The following is a 15977-nucleotide window of genomic DNA, read 5'->3' on the forward strand; positions in this document are numbered from 1 at the left end:
TTTATGTCCCTACTGCCATGGGGAACACCTTCAGAATCAGTGGCAGACATGACTCCAACAATGGGGAGAAGCACCCAGCACTTTCTGGATCGGCCTGGATCGAGGTTCTGAATTGGGAGAGTCCCAGGGACACATATACAGTATTGTGCTCGTATTAATCCCTCCCCTATCCTTAAGTTCCACTCTAACAACTTCAAGGATGTTTGGCAGTAACCCAGTAGTAACTCTATCCCAGCTACTCTGCCTAACTTTGAGATCTTGCAGGAGGCTTATCTACTAGCTTCTTGCACTATACCATCTCAGACAGATAACAAACGCATGGGAAATTATGAGAAGAAGCGTAGCTAGCCACTAAAAGCAACAGGCCCAACTGGAAGTCTAGGCATGAGGAGGAGGAACTTGTGCACCACTAACTCTGCAAAAGAACAATGGCCGTCCATGTTTCTACTACAATGGGGGACTATCATTCAGTCGTACAAGGTGGGGAGGGAGACCACAGTCTCCATGTTCAGAAGCATCCCATGGTGTACACTGCCTGTGTCACAGCATCCAGGGTATGATGCAACTGGGGCCTTTTCAGTAGTGGCACCAAAACTTTGGAATGCCCTCCCTGCAGGGGTCCACTGGCCTCCTTCCTTGTCTGCTTCCATACATGTGTTGAAGGCTTCATTTTATTGCAGGCAGCTTGCTTTTAGAGCCAGCTCTGAATTTAATTGATAGCCATGTTATTATGTATGTATTTATGTACGGCTACACCCCTTCCTGTTGTGCCCCCCTTTCCCTTGATTGCTGGTCATTTGGTAGTCTCCTGGTTTTTGCTCCCCCACCCCTTTAAAAGGTTGGAATGCTTCTCCTAAGGCTCAGTTACTGGCAAGAAGAACTTGAAGCTAAAATATGCTGGTATTTTTGGTACTTCGGCCTGCCCCCTTTGCCTTTGGTTCTGCTCTGTTTTGCTTTTGGCAGGGCTGGCAAAGTGAGGCGTCTGCCTCAGGTGGCAGGTTCTGGGGGTGGCAGCCACTTCCTTCCCACTGTTCCTCCTAAGTCCCATAAGCTACCCTGCTGCTCTCAGTTACCACGGCAAAGTTGTCCTATTGCCACTGTTAAAGCAAGTTCCAACTGCCAGTTCGGTTGGATTCTGTATGTGGAATAGGGGTAGGGGGCATCTTTGCCTCAGGCAGCAAAATATTGTGGGCCTGCCCTGACCTTTGGCCCTGCCTACCACTGGAATACAGCCCCCGAGAGCTTCACTGAAGTTGAATCTGGCTGAAAGAGGTTGAGCACCCCTGATCTACACTGCCTGGCAGCAGTTCTGCAAGGTTTCAGGTAGGGGCCTTTCCTAGCTCCACCCGAAGACCCCAGAGATCGAACCTGGGACCTTATGCACTTAAAGCATGTGCTCTCCCACTGAGCTATGGCCAAGGCTACCCCAAGACATTCTGCTGCCTGAGGCAATTCTCCCATTCTATGTACAGAAGCCAACTGGATTCTTCCTCCATTACTGGCAATGGAACAGCATCTTCCATTGCACCTGAAGGCAAGCTAGCTAGCTTAGAGGGCACCGGGCACACAGCTCTCTCTTCTAACACCTTGCTGCCACCTCCCAGCATCTGTCGCCTGAGGCAACTGCTTCTCTCTGCCTAATGGTTGGGCTGGCCCTGGCTACGGCCCTTCCCTTACAATGGGAGCTTCATCTTGCATAGGAACTGCTATTCTTACATTTAGTATGACTGTAGGTTCATATTTTGGCAGGTGATGTACAAAGACGCATGAGCCATGCACCCATGGTGCAAACACGGAACACCAGGCTGTCATGACCCATCCTGTGTCTGATGTATTCCAGATAATAGCTGAAGGGCTCAGATCCATGCAGTGTCTGTTCAGTGGAAAAGAACATATCTGTAGTCAATGGCTGACTCAAAGGTACAGGATCCTGGGAAGTGAGTTAAAGGATAACTGAGCAAAGGTGTTGCAAGCCCAGTTTAGAGGGCGCATTGACAGTTGGCTGAGAAGTGTGAAGTCCATAGGGGTGAATTGGATCATGGAGTTGAAACTCTGGGCCTATTGCAGTGTTTCCTTCCTTTCGGCCTTTCAAATTCAGGGCTTGTGCTAAGGAAACTCAGGCGTTTAGTGGCTACTTTACATCTGATTGCCCAGCAATTCCTGGCTTCTGGAAGGAGCTACTACATGCAGGGTTGGGCCATTTCCACATCCCCACCAAGATGTAACTTGGTCGTTGAATGCAAAGACGTCGCGTTCAACAGATGGCAGCTGCTGCACACAAACAGACCTCCGTGAGCTGGGAGCTGCTGCATACTTGGCAGAAGCCCCATTCAGACCTTCACAACGGCAGAGGCTGAATATGCAGGTAGGGAGGGTCAGGACTGAGCCTGCTCTCCCCTTCCCATCCCAATTTCTGCATGTTAAATGGAAGCTCTGAGCAGAGCCCTATAAGAACATAAGAAAAACCATGCTGGATCAGACCAAGGGTCGATCTCGTCCAGCATTCTGGTCACATAGTGGCCAACCAGCTGCCCACGGGAAACCCACAAGTAGGACATGAGTGAAACAGCACCCTCCTGCCCATGTTTTCCAGCAACTGGTATACACAGGCAGACTGCCTCTGATACTGGAGGGAGCATATAGTCCTCAGGACTAGAAGCCTTTAATAGCTTTCTCCTTCAGGAATTTGTCTAACCCCCTTTTAAAACCATCCAAATTGGTGGCCATCACCACCTACTGTGGTAGCAAATTCCATAGTTTAACTATGTACTGTGTGAAGAAGTCCTTCCTTTTATCTCTCCTCAGCTTCATGGGATGACCCCATTGGTTCTAGTATTATGAGAGAGGGAGAAAAATGTCTCCCTGTCTCGTAATACGCATGAGTATCACTTCACTGTTTGGATATTGGCTCTGACCACTAAACTCTAGCTCAGAGGTGGGCAACTTATGTCCCCTCAGATGTTTTGGCCTACAACTCCCATCAGCCCCCAGCATTAGTTATGCTGGCTAGGACTGATGGGCATTGTAGGCCAAAACATCTGGAGGGACTCAAGTTGTCCATACCTGCTCTAGCTTATCAATCATGTATGTAGCTTTGTCCAGCTTGAGCTTCTCATTCTCTTGGTCAACCTGCCTTCATGTCACCCTGAGCCTTTCTGATCCCAGAAGGGCTCTTTGTGCCCTAATCCAGAATGTGTTGCTCACAGGTTCCCACCATTTGCTATTGTAGAGTTTGAAAGCAGTAGGTAGACATTACCTGCCAGCAGGTGTCAATCCAATGGCGTAACAGCAGTGGGACTGTTCCACCATTTTGGGAGTTCCGGTGGTTCCACTAGTAAAGTAGATGGCCATTGGCTCATGGCTCTTTGTCTTCACACAGTTGTGGTCTGCAGGAGCTGCTCTAAAAAGCAAGCACAATGAATGGTGCTGATGCACACCACTTTCCCCTTTTCACAATTGTAACAGATGGAGTGTGTACGTTTGGACAGAGTTAACAGGAGTTAATTGGGAGTTAATGTGGGTGTGCTCTTATTTATTTATTTATTTATTGCCCATCTGGCTGGTCAACCAGCCACTCTGGGCGATGTACAATAATAGAAACAATTTAAAACAATAAAATTATACATTAAAAACATCATATTGCTAAAAATACCCTAACCCAACCCAAATGCCTGCCTGAACAACCATGTTTTTAATGCGTGGCGGAAGCTCATTAAAGAGGGAGCATGGCGGAGTTCCCTAGGGAGGGAGTTCCACAGAGTGGGGGCCACCACAGAGAAGGCTCTCTCCCTTGTCCCCACCAGTCTAGCTGTCCTGGCTGATGGGACGGAGAGAAGGCCATCCGAGGCTGATCTTGTTAAGCTCCTTTTGACCAGGTGTGCATTTAAGTGAAAGTCTAGAGGTAGAAGGGAGAGCGGGGAGGAGGAGGCAGCCGTTTGGCTGTCATGAGTTCTTCTTGTTCAATGAGTTTGTTGAAAGAAGAAGATTCCTGGACTGAGCAGGGAAGGCTTCAATAAGGAGTTAAAGACTGCTGTTGTAAATCTGCCCGTTTTGGGGAGAAGAAGGATTACTGGGCTGTTTTGCTGAGATGAGAAGCTGTGCATAACTGGAAGATGAAAAAAGATTTTCTTCACAGCATGAGGACTCAGTCATTGCAAACTGGGGCCTGGTGTCTAGTACAGTGTTGGAATCTGGAGGCTTGCCTGTTTTCTCCCTGAGCCAAAAGAGAGTGTGACACACACATATAGCGCCACCCTGTGGGATTGCTACAAGACTCTGGGTTTGTAATCTGCCTACAGAGACAAGAGGACCTGGGCTATGCCTCATAGTTACATGCTGCTCTCCTGTTAAGGGCTTATGGGAATAGGCTTTGATGTCTGTTGGGAATGCAGTATCTGGCTAGAATGTATTAATGAATGAATCCCTTTGTTAACTGGTTTGCCCTGGTCTGGGTGTGTGAGCAAGGTTGACTGCCGCCTGGGGGTAAATACCAAGACTTGGGTTACACAATGATTGTCCACTTCATGAATGGAACTTGGGCCAGTTTTCCAGCAGTTGGAATTTTACAAAAGTGACCCTCGGCCAAAATCTGGTGGATTGCAGTCAGCCAACCAGGTTGCTTGCGTGAGGTATGCATTGCATTTTGCTACTCCAAGGGTTTAGGCCCAGGGTGGGGAACCAGAGGCCTGGGGCCAAATCCAGCTCTCCTGGGGTCCCAATCCAGCCTTCGGAGGTTCCCCAGATGGCCACACCCCTTCCCTTGCCCCCCTTCCCCCAAACCACCAATTGTTTGGCGGTTTCCTGGCTTTTGCAGAGTTTTTCCCCATTCTAAAAGGTTGAAATGCTTCATCTAAAGCTTAGTCACTGGCAGTAAGAACTTTCAGCTACAATATCCTGGTACTTTGGCCCCACCCATTTTGCATTTGGCCCCACCCCCCTTGCATTCAGCCCACCCCGCCACTGGAATGCAGTTCCTAGGCTGAAAGATGTCCCCCATCTCTGGTTCTGGCATATGAAAGAGGACACCTCATTATTTTCAGGGAACCAGTTTCCAGCTAAACATAACAAGAAACTTTGTAAGCATAAGAGCTGTATAAGAATGGAACAAACTGCCTTGGGAGGTGGTGGGTTCTCCTTTGATGGAGGTATTGAAGCAGAATTTGGACAGCCATCTGCCAGGGATGCTGTGAAGGTTTGAGGCCTACAGATAGGGATGGCAGAGAATTCCGCCACGGATTTCAGTGAGGCCGAATGCACTGGCATTTGGCTCCCTGAAACCCGTGGCAGAACGGCCTCCCCCCCTGCCCCCCCCACGAAATCCCCCCGGGACGAAGCTCACCTGGGGTGGATTATCTGGTGGTGGCTCTGGCAGTGGTGGCAGCAGCGGCAGCTGGTCTCTCGGCCGGCTGCTGTGGACTCAAATGGCAGCCACCACGCCATTTGCGTAACTGCCTTTGCCGTGATAGGCTACGTAAATACTTACATAGCCTATCACGGCAAGCAAAAAAACCAAACAAACACACATACGCAAATGGCGGCTACGGTGGCCGCCATCTGCATTCCCCCTTTTTCGCTTTTTTATCCTACGTAAATATTTACGTAGGCAATTACGGCGAAAAAAAAAAGGAAAATGCAAATAGCGTAGTGGGCGCTATTTGCGTTTCTTTTTTTTTGCCGCAATAGCCTACGTAAATATTTACGTAGGATAAAATGGCGAAAAAAAGGGAACGCAAATGGCGGCCACCGTAGCCGCCACCATTTGCGTACGCGGTTGTTTTTTTTTGGCTTGCCATGATCAGCTACGTAAATACTTATGTAGACTATCATGGCAGCCTGGCTGGATGCAAATGGCGGCCTCTATGACGGCCACCATTTGCGTCCACATCAGCCCGTCTGCGGCCGGAACTCCGGCTGCGGATGGCCCTGGCCAGTTGCTCTGTGGAGCCGCCGCAGAGCGGAGCCAGCCGGGCAGGATTCCGGGGGGGAGGACTGGATTGCCTCCCCCTCCATCGAGGATTCTGGGGGGAGGGACGGAGCGCCTCCCCCCCACCGTGAATCATATCCGCAAAAAGGTAAGTGACATTCGTACATCCCTACCTACAGAGGCAAAGGGAAAAAAGGTAAGGATTAGAGGTCTATGTTTTTTGTTGGGAGGGGGTATCCCTGATAGGAGTAGTTTTATTTCCTCAGTTAAGTTTAATTTCTTCAGGACTGAAACAATACTTTCGGTTTTGGGGGAGGAACGTATAAAATGAAAGAGTCAGAAAGACCAGAGTAGTAAGAGCACATTCGGGGAGACCAGAGCCTGAAGAGGGAGCAGGAAGAAGCAGCTTGGAGAAGTCTAAGTACAGCTAGGGTAAAGGAACTTGCATTTTGCAATCTTTATTTTCTCTTAAAGCCTTTCCCATCACTCAGCTCTATTGTGTAAATACCCTTAGTTGTGATTTGCTTGCTTTAATTTACCAGTAAACTGCTGTGGTTAAACCCTGTGTCTAGAGTGTCAGTCACCCCATGTCTACAGCCTAAACCCCACGTTATTGGAAAGGGGAAGTTTAAAAGAAGGAAGGTGGGACTCTTAAGGAGGCCAGAGATTCTTAAGGAGCTGCTCCGGGGGTCCATGCCATAAAGGAAACCCTGACAGATGCCATAGCTACTTCCCATATTGCAGATCCTGTGCTGAGCAGGGGGATGGATTAGATGACCTTCAAGGTCACTTCCGGCTCTAGGATTCTGTGATGAACAATCTGTGTTGTCCTCACTTTATCCTCCATCCACTGCAATTGCAATTAGAGCTGTGTACAAATGGCCTCTCAAAATTCTCCACCCTTTTTGTGGGCAGAGAAACTGGGGGGGGGGGAATTTCACCAAATTTCTCCAGGGGGAGGAGAAATTCTCAAGTTTCTCACTGGTAGGGCCTGGAATGGGCAGGGGTTGTAGTACAGCTTCTTTTTTTGTAAGGAGTTTTTTTGGTGGGGGGGTGGTTATGCTTCCACTGCAAGTAGCAACAGTGTTGGCGGGCTGGCCCCCAGTTCGCAGCCACCACAATGAAGGTGTGAGGAGGGGCGGTGTTGTGACTATCTCCAGGGAAGAGGCGGAACTAGTGTTGAGGCAAAATTTCTTGAAAGTTTTTTTTCCCTGTGAAAGAGGCTTCCTCAGAGCGTTTTATAATTTATTTTTGTGGTGTTTCTGAGTTCACTTAATTATTGCGAGGCAGCTGAGGGTGCGGTGTGTGCATTTCCTTTGTATTACACATCTCTCCCTTGCTCTGCAGCCTTCTAAGCTGCCTCCGCTTCCTGATCTGAAACAGCCCTATGGGAGGAATTACCTCATGATGCCTTCCCCTGGGCTTTAATTGCAGCGTGGGAAGTCGAGGGAAGTCTTGTGCCACAGGGTGCTGGAGAGATGATTGTAGCATGAAGGACACTCGGGCACACTGCTTGGCTAACTCCTATGTAAGGTAAGCACAAGAACCCCAAACGCAAGCCACGAGAATTTCTCCGAATTTTTTTTCACCCCTGAATTTCTTTTCAAAAGCAATTTCTTTTCAATCAAATTGAATGAGGATGGCTAAAAGAAATGTGGGAGACGCTTTCGGCAAAGCAGTATCTGGAATACGTACTGGAATAAGTCCTTGAAGTTCAGCCAGCCATCTCTGCTGTTCTCCGAGACAATTAGCTTGGTCTGCAGAAACTTGCATTCTGACATGACAGACTCCACTACGGTGGCCAACGCTTCGGGGACAACAATGCATTTGGCTTTGGAAGCCTGGAGTCTGTAGGAAATGTCTTTAGCTGTTAGCTGGGATGTTCCTGGAATAAAAACAATGCCTGGAGAAGAAGCAGGGAAAGAAGTGAGCAGAGAACCTTATTGGTAGTCTCCATTTTAGGGAGGCCGCAGGAAGTGTTTCCTCTCTCTCATGTGGTATAGAGGTTAGAGTGTTGGGTTAGGGAAACTGGGTTCAAATCCTCACTCAGCCATGAGGTCACTGAGTGACCTGGAGCCAGTCATTCTCTCTCAGACTATCCTATCTCACAGGGATGTTGTGGGGATAAAATGGATGGGTGGGGGAATGTGAGAGCCAGTGCGGTATAGTGGTTAGGGTGTTGGACTGGGAGTCAGGAGACCCTGGTTCTACTCCCCACTTGGCCATGAAGCTCACTGGGTGGCTTTGAGCCAGTCCCTGACTCTCAGTCTAACCTACCTCACAGGGTTGTTGTGAGGATGAAATAGAGAGGAGGAGGATCATGTACACTGCCTTGGGCTCCTTGGAGGAAAGATAGGATATAAATGTAACAAATAATAAATAAAAATGTATGGAGCTCTGAGCTCCTAGGTGGACAGGTGCAAGATAAATGCAATACATAAAATAATTATTGATCCTAAGATGTAGAGCTATGGAGCCAGACTTGAAGGAGAATGAAAGACAAGAACACCTACTTTTCATAGCCCATGTGGTTCCTTCTCCCTTAACACAAGCTCAGAGTAATTTCTTTTAAAATGATATTGCATTACCATGTTTCTTTAATTGCCTCACACATTTGTGTTCATGTTGGAGAATATATATTTGCTGCCAAATCTTCTCATTGGAGAAAACAGCACTTTTCCTTTTAACCCCTTGGGAGTGATGTTTGTACCCTGCTTCTTGGAGAAGATGGTGCCTTGCTTTCACCACAATGAGTGACAGGAGGTGACACCTTGTCTGCAGTGGGTGTCAGTAAGTGAGCATGCCTAAATACGTGGAGAGGATCGCCACTCAGTTTACGACAGCATTATTCTGTTTTGGGGCAGCTTATGTTAAATGAACTTTGATTCAGGGACAACCTACATGTTATACTCAGATACATGTAATGAAACCCTGGCCAGTTTCTTTTAAATTGAAAAGCATCTCTGGAGCTTGCAATTTTGAGCAGAAGAACAGCAAAGGGGAAGAATTCTGATCTCTTTGCCCATGGTAAAGACGCATCTGGAAATGCAGCTGGCAAAGCAATTTTGAGCAGAAAAACACCCGGTTAAGCAACCCCTTCACTCAAATGTGCAATCTTGCAAGACAGATTTTCTTTTAAGATGAAACTGTTGAATCTTCATTTTACTGGTGTTGCCTGTTACTATGTTCTCCTCTTTAAGTGTATGTGACCAGGTTTAATATGCCTGCTCAGTGCTTCCAGGCAAAATATTAAACTCCCCACCCCCGATTCTTCTGAAAATGTTGAACTCGAGAATTGGGTGGTTGTGTATTTTTCCCCATAATATTTACCAACCTGTTCGTATACAACCCATGATCAGTAGCCACCACTCTGGAATCCGGGGCAGAATCGTCATAATCCTGTCACCTCTTTGCAAGCCACATGGACCCGTGAGCACGTTGGCAGCTTTTCGGGACAAGACTCCCAGTTCCTCAAAGCTCCACTTCACCTCTACCTTCTGATTGTTCACCCACCAGAAGGCCGGGTTCTGAGGCCTCTTTCCATCCTAGTGGATAAGTGGTTAGAATAAGATGGAAGGTAAGCAAAAACTTTGCATAGTCCTCTGAGCCATTTTCGCATGTGAACTGAATAGGATTTTGTGACCAATAGTGAGACGGAAGAATAGCCCATGGGAAACAAGCCAGCAGGAGGACTGAAAAACAGATGTACATTGAGAGTGGCCCTCCTCTATTGTGACCCTGCCTCCATTGCTTTCAGACCTCTCCCATTTTGTCTTTGGCCATGCCCACCACTGGAATGCGGCCCCCAAGTGCTTCCCCGAAATGGAATCCAGCCCTCAGTCTGAAAGAGGTTCAGCACCCCCGTCCTCAAAGTGCACATAAAACAATCTCCTGATTGTCTACCAGCTCTGGACCTTCTCCCCAAACCCAACCTTTTCCAGTTGTATCCAGGTGTCCACAACGTCCTTCGCAAAATTGAAATGCTCAGGCACTTCCTGTTCGCCCCGGATTATTGCTTCATAGTGTGTGGCGATGGGCGAGGCTAGGTGGCTCTTGGCTCGACGAAAGAACAGGCGAGGCGACCGCAGACTCCAGAAGCATTTAAACAAGGCCATCATGAAGTCAGATCAGAAGGCCGCTTGAACGGCGTCAACCTGCTTCGTTTCCCTGCAATGACATTTTAAAAACAGACAACCCTGAAGCCTTTGTAAACTTCAGAAGTTAAGGAATATCTGATGCAACAGAGGACCTTGAGCATATGGCTCCCAAGCATATTAACTCATGGGTCTTCCCCAAATGTTACCCATGCAAAATGAATGTTATCTGTGTTGTAACATCTATTCTTCTTTTCATAGGCTGCAGACATGTCATATAGAAAGGGGAGGAGCCAGTTTCAGATGGTTGGGGGCTCACTGGGTATCAGGGGGTTTCCTTTGGCACAGCTGATTTGGCCCCCTAACCCTCTTCCTCTAACCATGCCCCTTCCCTGTTTGGCCCCTCCCCTTTTCAAGTAAAACAGATCTTGTCCAGCATGACAATTCCCCTATTGTCAAAGAAAAAAAAACAAGCAAATGTTTTGGAACTTCACAAACTTTACATAAATAAAAATAAATTTTAAAAATGGCACAGTGACTTGTGGAGTAACACAACAGCAAAGTAACAGCACAACATAACCCCCGCCCACCTGCATGGATGGCAGGGATGCATAACCTCAGACTCGGGTCTCCCCAGATGGCCACGCCCCCTTCCCCCCAACCACCAATCATTTGGTGTTTTCAAGCTTTTGTGCATTCTCCTTCCCATATTTGGCTTCAAAATTTCTAGAGATTTTCATCTCTAGATGCATGCCACTAAAATCCTTTGCACCTAGTTTCTTCAGCAGCAGTGCAGGTTAGTTAAAAGTAACTCAAAGGAGTTCATTGTACAAGGCTGTTTATTTTGCAATCTACTGTGGCTTCGGTTTCCACATTCTATGAAAGATAGAGATCAGTTGCTTATACAGACAAGTTCTCTGCTGCCTCGGGACAGAGAGTGAGCAGTGAAGCGGGTCTCCTGAGGGATTCAAGTCTCTCTCTCTCTCTCTGCAAAGCAGTGTGCCAGGGAGGGGGGTGCCTTGTTGCTGTCAGCTATTTACATGGGGAGTCACTGTCTTCTTTCTCCTGCAGCCAGTTCCATGCTTGCTTTGAGCTGCTCCTACTAGCCCAGCCAAGAAAACTCCTCCCAGCCCAGGTCAACAGGCAGACATTGTGATTTTCCTGCTCTTCTCGGTGGCTTTTTCTTTCCAGGCTCTAGTTATAATGAAACTGCATATTTACACACAGCCATTAAATCAGATTAATATTTAAATAGTGGATTATCTCAGGGTTTGTTTGTTTTTTAGCGGGGTAAAGATCAAATACAGCTGGATGTGCCCTGGAGATTGATGTCATGTAAATGACCAGCGAACTTCTGTGAGTGACTAATCAGGAGCCCATGATAAATACCTTGTGTAAAGACAGCCAAAGGTAGATTCACAAGGCCACCTTCCCATCATAAGGTGATTTTTTTTTTTTGCCTTTGGTGGGAGCGTCTGTCTCCCACCAAAGAGCAATGTCAGGATTTTAAGCCAGCTTTGAATCCTACCATCTGCTCTAGAAGCAATGTTGCTATGCCTTATAGGCTGTAGCAGGCTGCTTACTTAGAGAAAAGGAACTCTGCACATGCTCAGGAGCAGTTTCCTTGATAAATTCCTCCCAAATGCCAGGACTCAACTCTGATTTTGGAAACACATTCTGGGCTGGAGGAGTCCTGGAAACAAAACAAGCGATGGCCCTACATGGTGTGGATGACTGACCATGATGTGAAGTGACATGCATGTTTCAAGCATAAACTTAAGATGAGCATCAGTCGAGGGCTGGACATGGGCACTTTCCTTGCAGTAAGTTACATCCCTTTCTGCAGGAAAGCTTGGATGATTGAGGGTGTAATCCTAAGCATGTTTAGACAGATAAAAGTCCTACAACTCCCAGCATCCCTCCAGCCAGCCATGCTGGGAAGTCTTGGGTCTGACAGGATTATCTGAATGATTTGTGTGTTCCCTAAGTCAGTAATTAGAAGTGCAGACAAACAGAACTGGCATTTCTACCATGTTATTCTCAGGGATAGCTGTATTAGCCTGCTTAAGAAAAACAGAGTCTTCTGGCTACGTAGGGCACAATCCTATGCACATTAGGAAGAAAAAAGTCCTGCAAGTCCCAGCAGGCCCCAGGTGGGAGTTGTAGGCCTTTTTCCTGTCTAAACATGCATAGGATTGTGCCTTTTGAGGCTTAGGGCACAATCCTATGCATGTTTAGACAGAAAAATGTCCTACAATTCCCAGCATTTCCCAGCCATGATGGGAGTTGTAGTACATTTTTCTGTCTTAACATGCATAGGATTGCATCCTTAGAGACTTGCAAAGCTTTGTGGTAGAAGCTTTCATCCTCTCCTGAGCTTCTGTACCAGGGGAAGGCACCCTGGTGCCCTCCAGATGTTTTAGCCTACAACTCTCATAAGTCCTGAACATTGGGCATGCTAGCTGGGGCTGATGGGAGTTGGTACCTAACAAGATCTGGAGGGATACAGGCTGCTCATCCCTGCTTTATTCTTACCATTCAGTACCCTTCCTTCCAGTGCTGCATGACCTCTACAGTTATTCTCATCTTTCTCTGTAATGCACACCCCAGATTTCATGATGGTTTGCTGTGGGTGCAACTTCTATTCAAGGAGCTTGGTATTAAAAGTTCTTAACCATGACTCCAAGAAGAATGAAATAGTAGAAATCCGAGATTCTTAACAAGCCCTCCTCAGCCCCGTGGTGGATTTTTAGGGCATCTCTACACAAGCCTAAAATCCTGCATTTAAAACGGGGCTTTCTGCTTCCATTTTAAATGCAGGATCACAACAACTCCCTGTTTCCATGTGCTTCCTTCTCCCCCACCCCCTTCCCCCTCCTTCTCCCCATATCTGAGTCTTCCATTCTCTCTCATTGATCTCGCTCCTCTTCTTGCTTCTTTTACTCTTTTCACGGACTTCTTGCTTCTTTTACTCTTTTCACGGAGGAAACTAAAGCAGAACACAACAGGGTAATTTGATAGCTCATTATCTGTGATCTATTTAAAAGTGGAACGAAGGGCATTTAGTACAGGAGATGGCTGGGATGATCACTGCATCATGTAAAGAGCCCGCAAACTTCCGTGAAGGAGCAATCTCAATCACAGGATAAAAGCTCCAAGTGTAGGATGCCCTTAGCATCGAGACTCAAAGCTTTTCTAGAGCAGAGTGACGCACTGAACACCTGTGTGGTATAGTGGTCAGAGTGCTGGCCTGACATGCAGGAGATCCGGGTTCTAGTCCCCACTTGGCCATGAAGCTCACTGGTTGACTTGGGGCCAGTCACTGACTCCAGCCTAACCTACCTTATAGGGTTGTTATGAGGATAAAATAGAGAGGCGGAGGCTCATGTACGTTTCCTTGGGCTCCTTGGAGGGAAAGGCAGACTAAATGTAACCAACAAACAAACACGCTGAATCTGTTTGCCTGGACAAGACTAGTGCTATCATTGGTTTAGGTCCCCCTTTCCCAACCTGGGGCCATTCAGATCTGTCAGACTACAACTCCCATCACTCTCTGCCTCCCCGGTTGTGGGGCGAGGCTGTTTTAGGTGCTTAGATATATACAGAAAATAGTACAGCTAGAAAGGCAGGGAGGGAAACTTAGGGCGCAGTCCTATGCATGTTTAGACAGAGAAAAGGCCTACACCTCCCAGCATGCCCCAGCCAGCTTACTAACGCTTACAGTCAGATGTGAATTTTTTTTGTGATCTTGGAAGTGCCCAAATGATTAGTCGCGTTCAGGTGGAAACATGAATTGTGCAGCTGTTCCCACCTGTGTGAGAGGCGTGTGTGTGTGTGTGTGTGTGTGTGACTTTCCATTCCACTCTTCCTCCAGGGAGTTCAGAGAGATGAACACGTTTTGCAGCTGAGGACAGAGCACAACACATCTGGCAGACTCTTATTACCGTCACTGAGGGCACAACCATATGCATGTTTTTAGACAGAGAAATGCTGGGACTTGAAGGCCTTTTCTCTGTCTAAACATGCACAGGAATGTGCCCTTAAGTTGCAATCCTGCCCGCGCTGATGTAGCGCTACTTTGCTCTGCTGAACGTCGCGGGACGTCCTGCCGGGCAAAGGTCCCGGGGGCCGGGCTGTTTGCCCCTTTTCACTGGGGTGGGGCAGGGTTAAGAGGGGTGCAGAAATGACTGTGCAGAATTTCGCGGAAATTTGAACTGTGGTGCTGGAGAAGACTCTTACGAGTCCCCTGGACTGCAAGGAGGTCAAATCAGTCCATCCTAAAGGAAATCAACCCTGCCTGCTCATTGGAAGGACAGATACTGAAGCTGAAGCTCAAATATTTTGGCCACCTAATGTGAAAAGTCACTGGAAAAGACCCTGATGCTGGGAAAGACTGAAGGCAAAAGGAGTAGGGGACGGCAGAGGATGAGACGGCTAGATAGCATCACGGATGCAATGAATATGAACTTGAGCACACTCTGGGAGAGAGCGGAGGACAGGAAGGCCTGGCGTGCTCTGGTCCATGGGGTCACGAAGAGTCGGACACGACTGAACAACAACAAGAAATGACTGACCTTTCCCTCGCTGGGGGAGTAATCCCGAGCAGAAGTCCCCCGGGGCCCAGCACGTCCAGCAAGCGCAACCCAGCAGCGACCCCCGCCTCGTCCTCGCCCCTTTCGCTTTCTCTCTGGGCGGTGCCTGCGCATTGGCCGCCCAGTTTTGGCACAGCTGGCGGGGGACGCCTTGGCGAGCGCGCCCACGCACTTTCACTTCCTCACTTTCACCGATCGCAGATCGATCGGTCGCGAGGCCCCCCGCCCGAGGGGGGGGGGCTGCGGCGCACGCCGGGCTTGACAGCCCTGATCAGGGGTTGGCCACGAGCCCTTTACAGGGCCTGGGCCAGCTGGCTGGGTAGGGACTCTGGGCAAACCCGTCTCCATGCACCCCGGTACGCCACCGAGCGCCTGAGGATCAAGCTCAGACCGTGAAGCCTGGTGGTCGTCCCCCCCCCCCGCCTTTTCCTCCCCAGTAAAAGCTTGCCCAACAGTGGAGGCTGGCGGAGCCACCAGCCTCCACTGCGTCCCAACTCCGCCGCTGCCTTTGTTCTGAAGGCGAGAGCAGCAGATCCGTAGCGGTTCGCAGTCGCGGCCCGACGGCAGCTGTGGGAGCTTGGCAGCGAGGACAGGCGATCAGACAGTCCGCGGTGAAGGGCAACCTCTTCTCCTTTCCCCTAGGCTGCAGCAGCAGCTGGAAAAGAGCAGAACCTCCCCCAGCCAGGAAGCCCCTTGGAAACTGTGGGCCCAGTGCCCCCTTCTCCGAGCTTTGCTGCTTCTGGGTGTGGGGAGAAGCAGCGTCTCCCTCGACCTACTCCCTCTTGCTCGCCCTTGCTGGGCTCCACACACCGCCCCCCAACGGCAGGGAGGATTGGGTCTGTGGTGCTGCTTGGTGCCCTCCCAAAATTTAGACTCACCCCTGAGCTGCGCCTGCACTGAGCAAGGGGGTTGGACTAGATGATCTCCAAGGTCTCTTCCACCTCCGTGACTGGCCTGCTGACTGTGGGAGTTGAAGTCCGAAACATTTGGAAGGCACCAGGTTGCCTACCCTTGACCCAGAAGGAGAGCAACTGAGGAACCACCTCTGCCCGCCGACACTTGCCTTTCTCTGTCTCTGGGGCCACCTCTACGTTCAAGAAAACCCCCACAGTCCTCGTCGTGGAGCCTTTCCGCGTTCACCGCAGGCTCCCAGACTGTGTGACCACATGATTGCCTAGAGGGGAAGTTTTTAATTGTCCAGGTTACATAGAGATAAGTGAAACAGTGCCACCGAATGGCTGTTTTAATAGCCTAACAATCCAACTTAAATAGATAGTTCATTCTTTCCGGATCTTTTTGAGATGGAATGACCAGGAAATACCTCTGCATGTGCCCCGGAGACTGACAGCATCCTGAAAAGGACCTGCA

General features: G+C 48.8%; 1 protein-coding gene across 4 annotated transcripts in view; it reads right to left on the minus strand.

The window, feature by feature from the left end:
- LOC146336612 (acyl-coenzyme A synthetase ACSM5, mitochondrial-like) overlaps positions 1-15408 on the minus strand; it is a 33284-nt gene extending 17876 nt beyond the window's left edge. The window contains exons 1-6 of one of the 4 annotated variants that reach the window (XR_014785547.1): positions 14592-15406; positions 9856-10090; positions 9258-9468; positions 7619-7826; positions 3257-3400; positions 1717-1873 (exon numbers count right to left, since the gene is read on the minus strand). Coding sequence is in view for 3 of the 4 variants with exons in the window: in XM_084818565.1 (XP_084674691.1) it covers positions 1717-1873; positions 3257-3400; positions 7619-7826; positions 9258-9468; positions 9856-10041 (906 nt within the window). In the remaining variant the exon portion in view is untranslated. Of the gene's footprint in view, positions 1-1716; positions 1874-3256; positions 3401-7618; positions 7827-9257; positions 9469-9855; positions 10091-14591 lie in introns of all 4 variants that reach the window. The other 3 variants (XM_084818566.1, XM_084818565.1, XM_084818567.1) reach the window with 3 other exon arrangements.
- Positions 15409-15977: the final 569 nt, after the last annotated feature.

This window comes from Heloderma suspectum, chromosome 12 (genome assembly GCF_057233095.1).
Source record: "Heloderma suspectum isolate Gila_16-S chromosome 12, 16-S_ref, whole genome shotgun sequence".
NCBI lineage: Eukaryota > Metazoa > Chordata > Lepidosauria > Squamata > Helodermatidae > Heloderma > Heloderma suspectum.